Raw genomic sequence first — 21,328 nt, forward strand, 5'->3', positions numbered from 1 at the left:
GGATGAGCAGAAATGAGCCCATCGCAGTGGAGAGGAAGAGCCTTCCAGACACGGAGAGCTCCGTGTGCCAAGACCCCGGAGCACGGAGCATCCTGCGTGTGTCCTGGAGGCTGAGGGGGCCAGGGTGGCTGTGGGAAGGGGACAGGCAAGAGTGTCACAAACTGAGGCCAGACAGACTCTGTGAGACATGCTCCGAGATGTAGGTCTTTGCCCTGAAAGCAAGTGTGACCTCATGGGATGTGCAGCGTTAATGTCAGCATGAGGTGGTGGGACAGCGGCCAGGGAGGGTGGCGGGAGGGAGAGGGAGGTTGGGACCCCTCCGTGGTCCCACTGCAGGGGTGCTGGGATGACTAATTTTGTGTGTCAATTTGGCTGCCCTGTGGTGCCCAGGAATATGGTCAAACATCATTCTGGATGTTTCTGTGAGACTGTTTTGGGGTAACCTTCACATTCATAGCAGTGACCCTGAGTAAAACAGAGTGCCTTCCAAATGGGGGTAGGGGTCATCCAACCAGGTGAAGGCCTGACCTCCCCCGAGGAGGAGGGATCCTGCCGCAGACAGCGGTGGCCTTTGGACTTGAACTCAGCTCTTGCCTGATGTTCAGCCTGCTGCCCACCCTGCATATTCTGGACTTGTCAACCTCGTAATCGTGTCAGTCAATTCTTTAAATATATCTCTCTCTCATATGTACACACAGATGCACACGTGCACACACACACACACACACACACACACACGTCTTATTGGTTCTGTTTCTCTGGAGAACCCTGACTAATACAGGGGAGAAGATCTGAAATCGTCATTTCGGAGAGTTGAGGAGAGAGATGGGCAGGGGAAGGCAGCACAGGTGCTGCACAGAGTGGAGCGGCAGGTGAGGCAGGTGCCAGGTGAGGCAGGTGCTCACGGGGTAAGGTGCTCAGCCACAGGCCTCACGACGCGGCCCACTGGTCTTGCTGGGTGCAGATGAGGAGGGAATGTGGACAGTTTGGTTCACCCAGGGAGTGGGCGCCAGCAGAGAGGGGCTAGGAACAGAGTGGCGGGGTTTTGGACACTGGTCCATGTGTCCTTGAAGGCATGGATCTGGCCCCTGGGCAGGGAGATGGATGGACTCGCATGGTGGAGTCCGGCTGAGGCTGGAGAGAAGGCGTGGGGGAGAGGAGGCCGGACAAGAAGGCTGCAGGAGCCAAGGCTGAGGCCATGAGCTGGGGCGCTCCGCCAGGCCATCCTGGAGGGGGCAGGGCTCAGGGAAACGATCATGGAGTGTGTGGCGGTGCTGGTGTGGAGGACGTGGGATCTGGAGACTTGGGGTTAAGAGAGGGAGATGCCAGAGCTCTGCAGGGACCAGCGCCCGGAGTGCCGTGGCTCTTCCCTGCAAAGAGGAGGAGACGGGGATAAAACCGCCCGGCGGGGCTTCCCTGGTGGCGCAGTGGTTGAGAATCTGCCTGCCAATGCAGGGCACACGGGTTCGAGCCCTGGTCTGGGAAGATCCCACATGCCGCGGAGCAACTAGGTCCGTGAGCCACAACTGCTGAGCCTGCGCGTCTGGAGCCTGTGCTCCGCAACAAGAGAGGCCGCGACAGTGAGGGGCCCGCACACCGCGATGAAGAGTGGCCCCCGCTCGCCACAACTAGAGAAAGCCCTCGCACAGAAACGAAGACCCAACCCAGCCATAAATAAATAAATAAGCCTACACCTTTAAAAAAAAAAAACCGCCCGGCGGAGGGACAAAGGCAAGGTGCTGGCCCCACAGGAAGTGCCCTCATCCCGAGCAGAGCAGTGAGTGGCCCGTCCTAGGCCTGCCTGCTCCACACCTGGCCCTTCATGTACAGACGGCAGCCCACTCACACATCCTGGGGGGCGGGCAGTGCTGAGGCACTGCGAGAGGCAACCAGCCCAACAAGGCTGCCTGCACAGGGACCACTACAAACATACCCCTAGAAATACTTCTATGTCAACATCTGAGCCTCCTGGACCTGGTTTTAACTGAGCAGGTACAGATAAGTTGCAGGCCTCTTGGGTGGAACCTCTGTTCTGTAGGATTATCCTAAATATGCCATACAGACTTGGGGCTGCAGACATCCCACAAGACTCAGTATCGCAACCACACAGGGGAAAGCGATACCACTAAAATCAGAGGGTGGGCAGGCAGGCTTTCGGTGGCTTTGGGAACCAAGGGCAGAGATGCCATTCAGGAATGTGGTCGGCATCCCCACCCTATCATGGGGGCGGGGTGGGGGGAAGCCTTGCCAGAGGTAAATTGTGCTCAGTCTCTCTGCACATTCCCTTACATGGACCCCACGGCTGCTAAGTGGGAGATCGGGAATTTAACATCCTTCTCATCTCTGTCTGGATTCCACTTGGCCAGAGGGACCCTTCAGCTGCCCCCTTGGGGATCCAGGGGTGAGAAGAAAGCTGTATAGAGATATGACCATCTGTCTTGCTCTGTGTGGCTGCCCAGTTCAGAAAATGGGAAGGTCCCTTCTAGCAGGGTGTGTGTGTGTGTGTGTGTGTGTGTGTGTTTCTTGTTTCACACTGCCAGTCAATGCTGTGAGTTTTATCACAAAATATTAGTGTTTACGTATTCTCAGAACCATTTTTATTTCTTCAGCATGGTTAAAAACTTAATCAAGATTAAATGATGATTTTATTTTTCAGGTCCCTAGGTTTCTAGAAAATTGTCTTGCTGGGATTGTTTTTCCTTTAACTCCCTTAGAGACAAAGAAAAGGATCTTCAAGAGAAGATAAGGAAGCATATAAACTCAATAACTGATTGATTTCTTGGGAAGCTTTTATCTCCTTGTCCATTGATAAAGGTTCTTTAGGTAATTTGCTTTACTACGGCTCAGTAAATTAAGCCAGGTACTTGAAGCAAACAAACAAACGAAAAAAGATTTTTAACTCTGTTTTGAATTAGAATTACATCATTATAATAAAACCATAATGATATTCTGGGATAGAGCAAAGAATGAAAGTTGGGAGGGATATAATATCAACACATGACGAAGCGTATTCCATCAGTTGACAATTCCAATTTGTGTAATCTTTTAAAAATTCTATTAATACTGATCAGAAAATATGTCACAATCTTGTGCTGGGTTTGACTTAGCAAAGACAACCATTAAACTACCAAAACATCTTTTTGTCATTTATTGTGTCACTTAATCTTCCAAAAGCCTAGATATTATCTTATCAGGAAAGGGGACCGCCTTTGGTCGCAATTTCCACCACTGTCCAGTGCTTTGGGAAAGCGAATGCTGAAATCCTAATTTTGAGGCCACCCTCTTTATGGACTTCATAATGGGATGCCCCCAGCCAGGTCCCATCATCAGGGAGCGGGCATTTGAGTCTTGGAGAACTGAGACCCTCCAAGGAGACCTGCCCATCAGCAGACTCGCTCAGGGACCCAGGAGGAGCCATCTGACCCTCTCTGGGCTGCTGCCTGCTCAGCCACACGATGGGCAACAGGATGCCCCATCCATCCAGTTCTACAATTCTGAGGATCCCTGCACTGCACGATGGAGTTCTGGGTCCCCTCTATGCCCTTTGCCCTTTCCCCTGCCCTCACCCTGTCAGGGTGGAGCAGCAAACCTGAGCATGGCAGGAGGCATTATGTTTGAGAGATGCTGGTCTGCCCCCAGGATCCAGGATTCGAGGTGGCTGGGGAAAGCTGAAAAGAGATCCAGGGAAGAGGGCTCAGAGCCCCCAAACCCCCGAAAATAATCTGAGGGACAAGTGAGGCAGCGTCCCCAACATCTTCTGGGTTCCAATTAGACTCCTTATCAGCCAGGAAGAAGATTAGTTTCTGCTTGTTTTCCCTGACGGTGGATTATGCCTGCACAACATTCCAGATATCGGGAGTGGTGGGGGGGAGGGTGGTGTGAAGGTCAGGAGGTAGTCGGACCAATCTCACTAAGCCATCAGTTAATTCAAACACACCTCAAATCAAAAGAGTGTTGATTCCCAAATCAATTATACGGGATTTCCAGGGCACAAACTGAGTTCATTACATACAAAGTATGAATAAGCCATCATTTAATATGGAAATTTAGGCAGGGAACATTACTAATCAGATAACTAGAGCCTCAAGTCAGACTATTAAAGGACCAACGAAGCCACTCTAATTGCTGATCAAAAAAGAGCAGGCAAGGGAAACTAATCAAAGTGACATGCCCGTTCGTGCCTTTCCTTTGGCTCCCAAGGAAATGTGCTCCACGGAGGAGCAGGCCTGCCCTTCCCCACGTGACTCCTGCCACCCCCATGCGTTCCGAGGGTTTCAACATGGAGAAGCCACCCCAGGTCCGTTCACAGCGGGTGAGTCACTGAGCACAGCCTGGCTTGCATGACTTTAAGCATAATGAGCATATTAAAAATGACTGCACAATGCACACTATTGTGTATAAAACAGATAAACAACACGCTCTACTGTATAGCACAGGGAACTATATTCATTATCCTGTAATAAACCATAATGGAAAAGAATATGAAAAAGAAGATATATATATGTACAACTGAATCACTTTGCTGTACAGCAGAAATTAACACAACATTGTAAACCAAGTATACGTCAATTTAAAAAAAAAGAGTGCACGACTAATTACAAGAAAACTAGAGAATGTGGTACTTGGATCTACATGAATCTCAGAGGAAGAAGTACCTATATTTATGAAAAGGAAGTACAAAACCTTAATTACGCTAAAGCCTATTTAAATAGAGCATGATGCTTGATAGGGGTTAGGACTTGCCTTTAGTGCTTTGAAGTATCCATGGACCTCAGAAAAGATCTAAGAAAGGGATAAAATACATGGAAACTCCCCCCCACCCCCGTGTAATTAACTAGCTACAGACATCCTTGGGGGAAGGCTGGGACCAAACTGAGAAGGTGGCGGCTCAGTCTAAGATCTAAAAGTAGAGACACAAAGGCTCAAGGAATAAACGACAAAGAAACAGACTGAGAGGTGAGCTGCCCAAACCCAAGATCACATCGGAAGCAGAGCACAAAGATAACAGTCACTGCAGAGAACAGGTGAGGAGGAGAGGCTTTAGGAAAATGGAGCAAAGTGAGGTGGGAAAGAAAGAGTTGTAAAAACTAGAGAAAAAAGTGATAGTGATGAAAGACAGGTCAGAGTGGTCCAAGGAAGGCACAGTTACCCTCAAACTAAGAGAACAGAAAAAAAAAAATTCAAATGCATAGTTCAAGAAAGTTTTTCTGAAATAAAGCAAGATGCAAACTCACAGGCTGAAAGGTACACTGTGGACCATGGAAATTTGAGAAGGACTGATCAGTGTCAAGACATATCATAGTGAAATTAATGGACTTGATCATTTAAAAACACCATTGACATAGGACTAAAAACATGTTGCTTTGTATTGGACAGGTTGGGCTAGGTTATGCTGTGGTAACAAACATCCCCCAAGTCTCAGTGGGTTAAGACAACAGAGGTTTATTTCTCATTCATGCCATGTGTCCATTGTGGGTACTTGTGGGTGAGTTATGGGGTCTCTGCCCATGGTAGGGGCCCAGGCTGATGGTGCAGCCACCACCTATGATTTGCCAGTTACTGTGCCAGAGGGAAAGAGAGCCCCAGAGCATCTCACACCACAGGTACACACTCGGCCTTGGAAAAGTGATCCATGTATGTTCCACTCACGTGGCTCCAGGCACCCAAAAGGGCACTAGGACTAGGTCTAGGGGAACTTGGAGAGTTAAAAATATTTTTAAACGGCACTGACGACTACCACATACCAAAAAAGGAGAGAGCATTATGCTGATATAAGATCTTTCTCTACAGCAATATTCGATGTCAAAAGAGAATGGCACACCATCTATAAACCCCTAGGAGGTAAATATGCTCCTCAAAAATTCTATACCAGGGAGGTCATTATGGATAATACCTCTCAGTTCTGCTTAGGATGCAGACAGCTAAAAAGAGCACTTACCCCACCATTACAAAAAAAATAAGACACTGGACACTCTGCAAGTTCACATCTTAAGTTGATCCCATCTGACAGCTGAGGTCGCAGGGCAACCAGCTAATCCAAATGCCAAGGAAAGACAGACACCTCTACGGAGAGATAGGAGGACGTGCTTACCTGGGGCCGATGCCGTCAGACAAGTTCTAGTGGAAAAGGTGGGCCAGAGCATATAGGGAACTTAGCAGAGAGATGGAAGCTATACGTAAGAATGAAATGGAAATGCTAGAAATGAAAAGCACAGTCACAGAAACCACAGGGTCACCAGAAGACTTGACAGAGTTGAGGAAAGACTTACCATGTGGGGTTGATTTTGGGGAATAAAAGGCTGGTTCACCATTCAAAGAAAGACAAATATCATATGATATTGCTTATAAGTGGAATCTAAAAAAAACGATACAGATAAACTCATATGCAAAAGAGAAATAGACTCACAGACATAGAAAGCAAACTTATGGTTACCAAAAGGGAAGAGGGGGAGGGATAAATTAGGAGTTTGGGATTAACATATACACACTACTCTATATAAAATAGATAACCAACAAGGTCCTACTGTATAGCACAGGGGGCTATACTTAATATCTTGTAATAACCTATAATGGAAAAGAATCTGAAAAAGAATAGATATAGGGGTTTCCCTGGTGGCGCAGTGGTTGAGAATCTGCCTGCCAACACAGGGCACACGGGTTCGAGCCCTGGTCTGGGAAGATCCCACATGCCGTGGAGCAACTGGGCCCGTGAGCCACAACTACTGAGCCTGCGCGACTGGAGCCTGTGCTCCGCAACAAGAGAGGCCGCGATAGTGAGAGACCCGTGCACCGCGATGAAGAGAGTGGCCCCCGCTTGCCACAACTAGAGAAAGCCCTCGCACAGAAACGAAGACCCAACACAGCCAATAAATAAATAAATAAATAAATAAATAAATAATAAAAGTGTTTAAAAAAAAAAAGAATAGATATATACATGTATGTATAAGTAAATCACTTTGCTGTACACCTGAAACTAACAAAACATTGTAAATCAATTATACTTCAATAAAAAAAAAAACAACGTGATTCACCACATTAGCAGAATAAAGAAGACAAAGTATATGAACATATAAGTAGACGCAGAAGGTACTTTGACAAAACCAACATCCACCATGATAAAAACTCTCAGAAAACTAGGAATAGTAGGCAACTTCCACAACCAGATAGTGGGCATCTATAAAAAACTCAGAGCTAACAACACACGTAATCCCTAGAGTCAGGAACAAGGCAAGGATGTACGCTCTCACTACTTCTATCTGACACTGCTGGAGATTCTAGTCAGTGCAACAGGCAAGGAAGAGGAATGAGAGGCAACCAGATGGGAAAAGAAGATGTAATATGGCATCTTTCTGGCAATCAGTAGCACAGGATTGTCTCCACAGAAAATCCAAAAGAATCTATAAAAGAGCTACTAGAACTAGTAGGTAAGTTTAGCAAATCACAGGATACAAGCTCAGTAACAAAAATCAAATTTCTATATATAAATGAACAAGAGACAATATTTAAAAATTTAAGTACCATTAAAAGAGCACCTGTACACATTAAATACTCTAAGCATACATATTATAAAATATGTTATGCTCTATATACTAAAAACTACACAACACTGATGGAAAAAAACACTGATGAAATCAAAGAAGACCTAAATAAACGGAGAGCTAAACCATGAATATATCCGTTCTCTCCAAGTTGATGTATACATTCAGTGCAATCTCAATCAAAATTCCAGCAGGATTTCTGTAGAAATTGAAAAGTTGATTCCACAATTTACATGGAAATACAAAGGAACTAGGATAACAAAAACAATTTTGGAAAACAAAAACAAAGTTAGAGGACAGCAGTAAACAAACTCTTACTTCTAAGAGTCCCTTGTCTTCCTGATCTTGGATGAATCTCAGCTGCCCCCAGAGCCATTGCTCCCGTTCCAGGCCCTCAGCTGGGGGGCAGGGGCAGGCTTGTCACTGCTGCTCTTTTTTTAAATTTAATTTTTTATTTTATACTGGAGTATAGTTGATTTATAATGCTGTGTTCGTTTCAGGTGTACAGCAAAGTGCTTCAGTTATACATATACATATATCCATTCGTTTTCAGATTCTTTTGCCATATAGGTTATTACAGAATATTGAGTAGAGTTCCCTGTGCTATACAGTAGGTCCTTGTTGATTATCTATTTTATCTATTTTATGATTATTTTATATATATAGTGTATATATGTTAATCCCAAAGTCCTAATTTATCCCCCCCATCCCACATTTCCCCTTTGCTAACCATAGGTTTGTTTTCTATGTCTGTGAGTCTGTTTCTATTTTGTAAAGAAGTTCATTTGTATTATAGTTTTAAAGATTCCACATAAAAGTGATATCATATTATATCTGTCTTTCTCTGTCTGACTTACTCCACTCAGTATGATAATCTCTAGGTCTATCCATGTTGCTGCAAATGGCATTATTTCATTCTTATTTTATGGCTGAGTATATTCTGTTGTATATATGTACCACATCTTCTTTATCCATTCATTCATCAATGGACATTTAGGTTGCTTCCATGTCTTGGCTATTGTAAATAGTGCTGCTATGAACATAGGGGTGCATGCATCTTTTCAAATTATGGTTTTCTCCAGATATATGTCCTAGGAGTGGGACTGCTGGGTCCTATGGTAGTTCTATTTTTAGTTATTTAAGGAACCTCCATACTGTTCTCCATAGTGGCTGCACCAACTTACATTCCCACCAGCAGTGTAGGAGGGTTCCCTTTTCTCCACACCCTCTCTAGCACTTATTATGTATAGACTTTTTGATGATGGCCATTCTGACTGATATGAGGTGATACCTCATCATAGTTTTGATTTGCATTTCTCTAATGATTAGTGATGTTGAGCATCTTTTCATGTGCTTTTTGGCCACCTGTATGTCTTCTTTGGAGAAATGTGTATTTAGATCTTCTGCCCAGTTTTTGATGGGGTTGTTTGTTTTTTGATATTGAGCTGCATGAGCTGTGTGTATATTTTGGAAATTAATCCCTTGTTGGTTGCTTCGTTTGCAAACTGCTGCTCTTTCCACCTCAGTCATAAATCCTACCTCCTCTGGGCCTCACGCCACCAGCGCTACCTCTACTTACGTTTTGGAAACAAATTCATTGAGAAGTTTGGTGCAGTCTTTCTTTTCCTTCAACTCTTACCATTGTCCCAGGCAACGTGAACATCCATGGGGATGAGCCATTCAACGAGGCTCCCAGCTTGGCTGGAACATCTTCAGTGTCCTTCACTCCATTCCATTCAAGCCACCCCATCCCTCATGGTCTTCTCGTCAGGGCACCAGAACAGTGGACGAGGGTGGACAGCAAGCTCCCCCAGGCCCGGCTGCATTCTTGGAGGGAGCGTTGTTGACCCCACACCATCCTCTCTGTTCAAGCCAAGGTCACCTCCTCAGGGGCTGGAGGGGCCGCCTGAGTGCAGGGTTAGGAACTCCAGGCCTTGGGGGAGCAGGCCAGATACCTCCAATCCATCCACCGGGGAGAGGGGTGTGGCCTGATCACTTCACAACATCTGCACACCCAGGCAGTCTGCAGCACTGCAAGACGCCCCGGGGGTGTGCCAGCTTCTTCCGGGGGGTAGGGGTTGCACTGTCATTATAATGACCTATTGTCTCATGACGCTTTTTAAGTAGGGAAAGAAACGGTGCCCGGGCTGAGCAGATGACTTAGGAGTAGGCAGAATGGGATCAGAGTGAGCATGGCTGACGCTGGTGGGATGACTCTGAGCATCCCCAGGAGCTATTAAGATAGAAGCCGTGGCCATGCTCAACGTGAGCTTGCAAGGAACGCCTTGTAACCAAGAGCATGGGCCCTTGATTGCTGCCTTCTGGCTTCCTCCAACCCCCTGGATCTGTCACTCTGGTGGGCTGCTGGGACCAATGAGCGGGGACCATCCTCCCTGTGAAACAGGGAGGTGCTGGGGGCCTCAGGCGCATCCTCTATCTCTGCAGCCACTGCTCGTTTGCCAGCCAGCTTCCCAGGGCACTGGAGTTCACAGGGAGCTCCCCAGACCTGCTGGTTCACCACTGCCAGCATTTGAAATGACACCCATGGAGGACCAACCACAGGCCCCCGTTCCAGACGGAGACACTGCCCTCCGTTCTCCCAGGTGCCGGGGTGGCTCTCTGGAGCCTCCAGATCCCCACACACTGCATCCCTTACACACATATGTACTACAGGGCTCCCTGTATACTGTAAATACCATTTTACCACCCTCCAAGGGCTGCTTGGACCATAGCTGCAGCTTTCAAAAAATGTTTAGCAGTTTAGTTTCAGGGAAAAGAGGAGAATCGGGTTCATTGTTCATACGCGTTTTTAAGCAGCCAATTTTGATTTTCAGGAGTAGGAAAAACTTGTAGGAAGAAAAAGAAAGAAGTGATATAAACAATTTTCCATGTCATTAAAGAAAAATCAGATGCTGTACATAAGAATAGATTGCCATGGGAGACTATAAAATTTCTTGCTCCAAATATCTTTAAAAAGGCAAAATAAGTACCCATCTGTTCCCTGATGATGTACTAGCAAAAATGTTGGCTCAGCCATAAAAAAGAACAAAATAATGCCATTTGCAGCAACATGGATGGACCTAGAGATTATCATACTAAGTGAAATAAGTCAGAAAGACAAATATCATATGATATCACTTATATGTGGAATCTAAAATATGACACAGATGAACCTATCTACAAAACAGAAACAGACTCACAGGCATAGAGAACAGACTGGTGGTTGCCTAGGGGGAGGGGGGTGGGAGAGGGAAGGATTGGGAGTTTGGGGTTATCAGAGGCTAACCCTAAACTCCCAATCCTTATATATAGGATGGATATCCTATATATTATATATAGGATGGATAAACAACAAGGTCCCACTGTATAGCACAGAGAACTATATCCAATTTCCTGGGATAAACCGTAATGGAAAAGAATATAAAAAAAGAATGTATGTATAACTGAGTCACTTTGCTGTATAGCAGTAATTAACACAACATTGTAAATCAACTATACTTCAATTAGAAAAATGTTGGAGGGACTTCCCTGGTGGCACAGTGGTCAAGCATCCGCCTGCCAGTGCAGGAGACACAGGTTCCAGCCCTGGTCCGGGAAGATCCCAGATGCCGCGGAGCAACTAAGCCCGTGCGCCACAACTACTGAGCCTGCGCTCTAGAGCCCACGCACCACAGCTACTGAGCCCGCGAGCCACAACTACTGAAGCCCGTGTGCCTAGAGCCCGAGCTCCGCAACATGAGAAGCCACCACAGTGAGAAGCTCACGCACCGCAACAAAGAGTGGCCCCCACTCGCAGCAACTAGAGAAAGCCCGCGTGCAGCAACAAAGACCCAGCACAGCTGAAAATAAATAAATTTTTAAAAAAATGTTGGAAAAGCAGTAGCACGCATCACATCCACATCTGCAACAACCTCTTTCAACCATTCAGCCCTGCTTCACAGATGTGGGAGTCAGAGAGTGAAATGGTGGAAATGGAAAACCCAGAAAGTGAAACCTTTAAAGTGGAAATCTCTAATGGTTTAAAACGCTCTCTGGAAAGATACTCCCTGTTGCATGTGACCCAGCTGGATGAACTAAGAACTGAAAGGAACGCAGTTAATAAAACCTTCCTACGAGATGTCGAGACGTCGCAAGGATGGGATGGGAGGCGGAAGCAACGGAGCCTGGGTCACCTTCAAGGTCAGCCGCACGGTGTTGCAGTCCTCCTGCAGCGGGTTCAGCTTCAGCGTCTCTCCGAGGTTGCTGCAGCCCGACGACTGATGCTGCATCTCACAGCAGACACACACCTCGACGCTGTCGAACTTAATCTAGACAGGGGTACACAGAGCTCACGGTTAAAACCGGGCACATGCTTGAGCTACACACACGCTTAAGAACACAATGTGACAAGCATCCCGTCTCATTTTCTTTAAATAATAAAGCCAAGATGATTTTTTTTAATAGACAAAAGACATCAGAAACACTATTAGGAATTATTTAAAATTTCTATTTTAAAAGCAATTAATAAAAAAATAAATTTGAAGAAACCTAAGCTATAAAGTTACAGAAAATTACATGAAGTTGAGCATGGAGACATTATCACATGTCTGTGATAACACACATTCTGTTCCCACTGTCAGCAGCTCCTGTCTCCCTTCATGGCTTAGCAAACTCCTACTCATCCGTCAAGACCCAACTCCAGCGCCATCCCTGAGGCCTTGTCTGGTTTCCCTCTCGGGAGCTGCTTGCTTCTCCCCTGCTGGAGACTCACTTTTTCAGCAGCAGTGACTCGTGTCTGTGTGCCCCCAAGGGCAGCTGCCACATCTTAACCATTACAATGTTCACAATGCCCAGGAGGTGTGGGCCTTCAATAAGGGCTGAATGAATAAAAACGTCTGGGAAAATTAAAAACTATGGAAAGAAAAAATGCAGTTCAAGTGTTTTTAAAAGCCTGGACCCCAGGAGGAGAGCCACAGAGCACACCTGAGCCTGACCTGCAGCTTGAAGTGGACCTGCCCTGGCCTGGCTGCAGAAATAAGAGAGGAATCACTGCACTGCACACACACGCAGTTGTCCCCACCCATCTCCAGTCTTGGTCGGGCTGTCACACACGCACCCAACTGTTCATAGCCTCGGGCTTCTGGAAAAGTGAACTAAAAGAGGGACAGCCATAGGTCAAGGGCATCGTCCATGGCCAAATTTTCATCTATTTTAAACCTCTAGATAGTTTATCCTTTACCTATTTTATGCCTCATCTTTGCTCTTTTCATTCAGTCTTCTCAAATAATTTATGATTTATGTATCTGAATCACTACACGTTTGAGTGAGTGGGGGGGAACTTCTTGTGTCCAGGATTGCTCGTTAGCGATTCTCCAAATCTGCGCGTGGGCCTCGGGGGCAGGGCTGGAGGCAGGGGGAGGAGGGCGGTGTCCGCACAAACCACTGTCCCCCGCCACGGCCGCCCACCTACAGCAGGAGGGGCTGCAAAACCTGCCTTTAGAGATGCTCACGTTTTTAGAGATGTCTCCAGGCTCCAGGGCTGAAGCCCGGCTAAAGGAGCCATAACAACACCCCCATACAACACTCCGGGAGATGGTGCAGCCCACACCTGACCCCGCACCCAACCCTGGAGGTCCACAGGGCCCGCTGCCCACCAGCGTCAGGGCCGCTGTTGGTAGAGAGGCATGGGCCAGACCAAGAGGAACGGCCGTGGCTCTCTGGCCACTGAAATCTCCATGGTCATGTCATTGGCAACGTTTATTTCTGGTCCCAAGAAACTGGAAAAGAAGGGTTATGATTCTCGAGGCCAAGTTTTAAAAGGTAACGAGGGAAAAGGTAAAACTGTTAAAAGGTAAAACAAAGGTTAAAAAAAAAAGGTAAAAGTTCACCCCAAGTGCCCCTGCCCATCGGGGGTTCTGAGGTCCCCAGCCTTGGGTGCCGGGTGGACCCTGGCCGTCAGAGCTGGGCATGTGCTCAGGGAGAGGGCCACTCTGCCTCGGAGCATCCTGGACCTGAGGGGGATGGGAGGGGAGCAGGGGTGGCACCACCCAGAAGGGAGGCTGGAGGGAGGCTGGTGGACAGGCTCCCTCCTGGTCAAACTCTGCCCAGGCTCCCCCGAGCCCTCTTCCCCACAAGGCCTTGACCATGGCCTATAAAGGCCTGAACACACAAACATGCTCTAACAGATCAAGGCAACATCCCTACAGGACTTGATCCCCTCAAAAGTGCCTGCCTGAGAAAGCCCAAGGCCGCCAGGAGAACTGGCTGCTTTTTCCAGCCTCGGGAGAGGGTCCCTGTCTCAGCCTCTGTGGGAGGGAAGCCTGTCTTCGGTGACTGCCAGCAGCTGGCACAGACAGCAGGCATCTTCGCATGGACCCTGCTAACCCGTTGTGATTTTCCACTTCCCTGACTCTACTGAGGCCCCACTCCCCCCAACCCCCACTCCCTCATCCTTCCTTTAACACGCCTGGTCACCTCTGTGCAAACTGAAGTCAAGTTCAAGCACACACTCGACTCTCCTCCCAACTGCCACATTCTACTTCTAATGAAAACCTGTCCTCACCACTTTGAGGTACAGCTCTGTTCATCTTTGACAAGGCCCAGCTCTGGGGAGCTGAGGCTACCGATTCCCCCCTGAGGCAGCCCGGGGCAGGGGCCTCTTCTTGGCCTTCTCCTGAGGTGTCTTACACACCCGCCCTCAGCCCACTGTTTAAGGCACTGAGATTTACAACAAGAGTGAACGGGAAACAAAATTGCTGAAATCTGAAAATCCCTGCATGGAACTTTATTTCTGGTCCTCTTTGCTAGAAAATATTTATTCTGGAATTGGAGGCCTAACTATGTAAAATTTCTAGGGGTTGATTTATCTCTTGTCTGAAGCAGGAGTAAGACAGTATGGGGAGGGGCTGGCTATGGGGACAGAGATGGTATTGGAGTGACAGGGAACCATGGGCTCCCAGTAGCCTGCAGAGCCTGGGGACAGCTGTGAGATGGATGAGAACATTTCAGAGGCCAGGTTGTGTGCACGACTTTCACTCCCTCCTGTATAACATCAGCATGCTCTATACAGGCAGTGATGTGGTTTCCAGTACCCACATGTTTACCCAAACTACCTTTGCCTGAACAACAGAGAGATGGAGGCAGAAAACCATACAAACAGATGGAGAGATATACCCTGTTCTTGGATTGGAAGAATCAACATTGTGAAAATGACTATACTACCCAAGACAATCTACAGATTCAATGCAATCCCTGTAAATTACCAATGGCATTTTTCACAGAACTAGAACAAAAAAAGTTTTTAATTTGTATGGAAACACAAATGACCCCAAATAGCAAGAACAATCTTGAGAAAGAAAAACGGATGTGGAAGAATCAGGCTCCCTGACTTCAGACTATACTACAAAGCTACAGTCATCAAAACAGTATGGTACTGGCACAAAAGCAGGAATACAAATCAATGAAATAGGATAGAAAGCCCAGAAATAAACCCACGCACCTATGGTCAATTAATCTACGACAAAGGAGGCAAGAATATACAATGGAGAAAAGACAGTCTCTTCCATAAGTGGTGCTGGGAAAACTGGACAGCTACATGTAAAAGAATGAAATTAGAACACTCTCTAACACCATACACAAAAATAAACTCAAAATGGATTAAAGACATAAATGTAAAATCAGATACTATAAACCTCCTAGAGGAAAACATAGGCAGAACACTCTGACATAAATCGTAGCAATATTTTTTGGATCCATCTCCTAGAGTAATGGAAATAAAAACAAAAATAAACAAATAGGACCTAATTAAATATATATGTTCTTTAAAGCATTTTTATCATGGATTATTAAATGAATACATGAAGGTCCAAACAATAAAACTGTGAGAAGGTAAGATAAGAGAATATCCTCATGACCCTGGGATAGGGAAACACTTCTTAAACATGGCTCAAAATGTGTTAAGAATGAACAAATGACTCATGTGTTTGACTATTTGTAATTAAAATTTTTTCATCAAACAATACCCATAAGAGAGTAAAAATAGGAGGAGATTTTGCATCACATGTAAGTGACAGATGACTTATATCCAAAACAAACAAAAAGCTCTGTCTTAAATATTCAGAAAAAGACAAACAACCCCTATGAAACATGCCATATTGAGCCCCACCACAATAGTACTCTGAGAAACAGAAATCAAAATAAAGTGAGATGTCATTACATCCCCATCAGAATCGCTAAAACTGAAGAATAATGACAATAGACAATACCAAGTGAGGATAAGGATGTGAAGCAACAGGAACGCATACACTTCTGTGGGGTGTGAATTGAGACAGCAATGTTGGAAAACAGTTTGGCATTATCTACTTAAGTTAAAGATTGCACCTCAATCTAACATAATACCCAACAGATATTTCCATCCTAGGACTATATCCAACAGATATGCATGCAATGGTTACAAAAAACGTGTACTGGAAAGTTCATAGCAACATTACCTAAAACAGTTTCACACAGGAAAGAGCTCAATGTCCATCAAAAGCAGAATGGACGAATAAACTGTTTTATATTCATACCATGCAATATTATAAAGCAGTGAACATGAATACAGCAACATGCCACACGAGTATACCACACAGCATGTTGAGCACAGGAAGCCAGATACAAAAGAAATACTTCTACTGAGATGAAGTTCAAAAAACCAGACAAAATTAAACTATAGTGTTCAGAGATGCATGCATAGCTGGTACAATTGTTTAAAAAATTAAAGATGTGAATATCATAAAAATTAGCATAGTGATTATCTTTGGGGGGTTGGAGAGGCAGTGAACTGGGAGTACATAAGGAGGGCTTTGGGATGCTGGGGATGCTTTATTTCTAGACTTCAGTGGAGGTCACATGGTTATTTAACTCTTGATAAATTGCTAAGCTACATATTTTTGTTTTGTGCACTTTCCTATATGTGTTTTGTATTTCTCAATAGAAAAAGTTAAAAATGGATGGGCTTGCTTGAAAGTAAATGAAATGTAAAACTTAAATTAGGAAAAGAATGAAAACAAAATAATAGAAAACAGAAAAAAAGAAATTTAACAAACGTAAAAAGTGAAACTAATGGAATAGAAATAAGGGTATTAGGACAAATAAAGCCTAATGATGATTCTTGAACAGACCAAAAAAATAATAATAATAATGCAAATCCTTGGTAGGATTGATTTTTTAAAAAGAAAGCCAAAGTAAAAAACAATAGGAATGAGAAAGGAGATTTAACTATAAATATAGTAGAGATTAAAAGAATATGGGTAGCTCTACAGCCATAAATTTGAAAATCTAGAGGACATGGATAATTTCCTAGCAAAATAAAACTATGATACTGAGTCCATAAGATGCAGTAAACCTAAAGATCAATAACCATAAGAGATTGGAAAGTCCAATATGGCATTTCAGGCTGAGTTCACTCTGACCTTTAATGAAAAGATAATTCCTACGTTTTAAAACAATTTTAGACCAAGAGACAAGGAAGAAAACACCACAGTTACCTTATAAAGCTAGCATAACCTTACCAGCAATTCTGAAAAGGAAAAATAAAAGCTCTCCACCCTCACTAACAAACCAAAAGGCCAATTTCTCCTTTCAATTAAAAAAAAAAAAAAAACCCACAAATATTCTAAGCAAAAAACTGGCTAATTGAATCCAATGCTATATTAAAGGGATTATATTCTATGGCTGTATTAAAAAGTAATCTTGAATGCAAACTATACAACCCAAGTCAAAATGCCTTAAACAAGAAAGGGAATTTATAGATTCATAAAACCAAAACCAAAGAGTCCAAGGTTTGGAACTCAGGCACGGTGGCAGCCAGGTACTGAAATGGTCTCAGTGCTGTCTTTGTCAGTCTCTGGCTACCCTTTCCTTAGGGGTGGCTCTGTACTCAGAAAGCATCTCCTGAAAATATGTCCAGAATCTGGAAGCTTAGCAGCCTCATTGGTCAATGTGTGCGTTCTGACTGCTGCAGCCCCAGGCCTGGCTGGCCACATAGCACAAGGGAGAAGTAAAACTTTGTTCTGTTAAACATTATGTATTTACTTGTTTCCAAAGCCTAGGTTACCCTGAAAAATACCCAAGGTTCATTTTAGAAACAGAATTCTAGAACAGTGGTAAATCTATTAAGGAAATTTGTTCCATCAACAAATCAAAAGAGAAAAATCATGTGATCCTATAAATAAATATCATAAGACCACTGCATAAAATTTAGCAGGCATTCATAATAAAAAGTATAAGTCAATTAAGAATATGAGAAAACGACTTAAACCTGACAAGGCTTTTATCAAGCAAATATCAAAAGCAAACATCATTTGAACCAGAGAAATACTGGAGGCAATTCAACTAAGATCAGGAATGAGACAGTTATCCACACCCATGACCACAATTCTACACAATTGTTTTAGAAACTCTAGCTAATTTAATAAAATAGGAAAATACTGTAAGCTGTGTAAATATTAGAGAAGATGGAATTATCTTTCTTCTCAAATGTGGTTGAATATCTAAAAGAATCTAAGAGACTATACTAAAAATGATGGGAATTAAAGAGTATTTGTTACATTAGTTATAATAAATATGATACTAGTAACAACCAATTAAAAAAATACTAGTAACAACCAATTAAAAATTTTAAAAACCAATGAAAAAAATATACTAGTAACAACCAATTAAAAAAAGAAAAAAATATTCTATTCAAAGTAATAACAAATATAAGATACTTAGAAATTAAACACGGCAATTTAATGACCTATGTGAAGCTATGTATAAAATGCTATTAAATGGCAAAAACTCAGGTACAGGAGATGTGGGTCATTTTATCTGGCTGCCCGCTACCACTGAGCCCTCCTCCCAGTTTGAGGAATCTCTTCGTTATGTCTTCCACTTTTCCCAGAAAGGCTTCCCTAGGCGGCCTTGCAGCGAGAGAGCAGGCAGGCGCCCCAGGCTCCCCCCATGGGACATGACAAGCCTGCAGGAGACTCTAGGTGGGAGCTTGGGATGCAAAGAGGCTTGCACTGAACCGGCTCCGCTCTGGCCCTGCAAGTAGCAGACATGTGCTGCTTCCAGAAGGGCAGGAGCTGGGGTTCTGGGGGCAGCGTCCAGAGCCCACAGTCAGCGGGGTCAGCCACAAGCCCAGGGGTGATGACAGGGTCCCCCTTACAGCAAGCAGTTCCTTGGTGTGATTTTGGACATCACTCCTTTCCTGGCTTTGTAGTCCCCAAACTTGATTTCTGGCCATTCTGGAGACTCTGAGCTATTGAGGGTCCTATAATAATTCCTTCAGAAGGAAAATAGCTCAAGTTGGTTTCTTCACAACTTAGAACCCGGACTGATACATATGGCCTGAATCCGTGGAGGGCACAATCGGCTCCTAAGTAGAAATCTGTGACATCCTGAAAATGCTGGTCCTTCCCAGGGATGCACAGGTGTGCTGGTACCCAAGCGGAGTCCCAGTGGAGTGGATAGTACTGGGCAAAAGTATTTTAAAGACTATTCGGAATAATAAATGTGCAAGAATTATCCCCCCAAACTGGAAAAGAATGATAGGAGGAGTGGATGCCTTAACAGACATTAAGTTAATTATCCAGATGCTATTATCAAAACACTAAGGTAAAAGCTTAAAAATAGACTAAGAGTTTGATGAGATAAAATAGTTTCAGAAATTATACAGGAATCCAGTATATGAGAAACATTTCAATGCAGTTGGAGAAGATAGTTTGCTAATAAAGGGTGATGGCATAATAGGCTATTCGTCTACAGTTGTCTCAAAAACATAAAAAGATAAATTTTTTTTTGTTTTTATTAACGTAGAGTTGATTTACGTTACGTTAATTTCTGTTGTACAGCAAAGTGACTCAGTTATACATATATATTCTTTTCCATTATGGTTTATCACAGGATATTGAATATAGTTTCCAGTGCTATACAGTAGGACCTTGTTGTTTATCCATCCTATATATAATAGCTTGCATCTGCTAACCCCAAACTCCCAATCCATTCCTCCCCTGGCCCCCTCCCACCTGGCAACCACCAGTCTGTTATCTATGAGTCTGTTTTGTTGATACGCTCATTTGTGCTCTATTTTAGATTCCACATATAAGTGATATCATATGATATTGTCTTTCTCCTTCTGACTTATTTCACTTAGTAAGATAATCTCTAGGTCCATCCATATTGCTGCAAATGGCATTATTTCATTCTTTTTTATGGCTAATATTCCGTTGTATATATGTACCACTGTATATATATATATATCTTCTTTATCCATTCATCTGTCGATGGACATTTAGGTTGTTTCCATGTCTTGGCTATTGTAAACAGTGCTGCTATGAATACTGGGGTACATATATCTCTTCGAATTATAGTTTTGTCTGGGTATATGCCCAGGAGTGGGATTGCTGGATCATATGGCAACTCTCTTTTTAGGTTTTTGAGGACCCTCCATACTGTTCTCCACAGTGGCTTCACCAATTTACATTCCCACCAACAGTGTAGGAGGGTTCCCTTTTCTCCACACCCTCTCCAGCATTTATTATTCGTAGACTTTTTGATGATGGCCATTCTGACCAGTGTTAGATGATACCTCATTGTAGTTTTGATTAGCATTTCTCTAATAACTAGTGACGCTGAGAATCTTTTCATGTGCCTGTTGGCCATTGGTATGTCTTTAAAGATAAAATATATTTGACTGAGCATCTAAATTAAAACAATAAAAATACAGGAATATATAAAAGAATGGTTGCAGAAACATGGATGTGTGGAGTCCTTTGAAAAGCAAATCAAGAACCTCAGAATCTGTGAAGTCTCAAAACAAAAGACAGACCAGGACAAAGCATGGGGGACAACTGGCCAATGAAGCCTGGGGCCGAACAGTCAGAACACACACGTTTCCCACTGAGGCCACCAAGCTTCTAGGCTGTGGGTCTGGAGCTCCTGGATATATTTTCAGGAGATGGGCAAAGAGTTAATATCCCTAACAGCATTAGGAATGAGAAAGGGGACATAAATACGAGAGCAGGGGGGATTAAAAACAAGAAGAAAATGCTGGGACTAACTGTGCCAGTAAATTTGAATATTTAGAAAAAATACAGGTGACCCTTGAACAATGCGGGGGTTAGGGGTGACGACCTCTGTGCAGCCCCAAATCCGTGTATAACTTTATGGTCGTCACCCCCGATTTAACCAAACACAGATCCAGTAGTGCTGCAGGTCGCATCCATGGAAAAAAATCTGTGTGTGAGTGTGGACCCGCACAGTTCAAACCTGTGTTGTTCAAGGGTCTACTGTAGATGGTTTTCTATGAAATAATCAATTCATAAAATCGGCACATGTAGAAAAAAAGAACAGGTTTATGAAAACACGAGAAGGGTGTAAACCATGGAAGAATCTTGCAAGGCAGCAGTCGAGGCCATCTAGGTGGCCTGAAATATGTGCCATCTCCTTCAGATGCTCAGCTGGGTGGAGGTCTCTCGTTTCCCCCACCCATCGGTGACTCTGATAAAGATTCCAAGTCCTGGGACTTCCCTAGCGGTCCAGTGGTTAAGACTCCGAGCTTCCAGTGCAGGGGGCGCGGGTTCGATCCCTGGTCAGGGAACTAAGATCCCGCATGCTGCGCGGCATGGCAAAAAAAAAAAAAAAAAAAAGATTTCAAGTCCTAGAGAAGAAGTCCAGTTGGAACAGTTCGGCTCACAGGCCTGCCTCGAGGCTGAATGGGAGCTGGGCACCAACGAGGCACACACCGGGGAGACAGCTGCCCCCAAGAACACGGGCCAAATAGCCTTCCC

At 44.4% G+C, this 21,328-nt stretch overlaps 1 protein-coding gene across 11 annotated transcripts in view; it reads right to left on the minus strand.

Annotated features, from left to right (window-relative positions):
• The window catches only part of ENTREP2 (endosomal transmembrane epsin interactor 2), a 396,616-nt gene that overhangs the window by 56,527 nt on the left and 318,761 nt on the right, over window positions 1-21,328 (minus strand). For 10 of the 11 annotated variants that reach the window (XM_082386091.1, XM_082386089.1, XM_082386087.1 and 7 more), the window contains one exon: window positions 11,711-11,845. The exons of the other annotated variant lie outside the window; for it this stretch is intronic. In XM_082386091.1, coding sequence (XP_082242217.1) covers window positions 11,711-11,845 — 135 coding nt within the window. The remainder of the gene's footprint in view (window positions 1-11,710; window positions 11,846-21,328) is intronic. 11 annotated transcript variants of the gene reach the window in all.

This window comes from Balaenoptera borealis (assembly GCF_965194805.1).
Source record: "Balaenoptera borealis genome assembly, chromosome: 3".
NCBI lineage: Eukaryota > Metazoa > Chordata > Mammalia > Artiodactyla > Balaenopteridae > Balaenoptera > Balaenoptera borealis.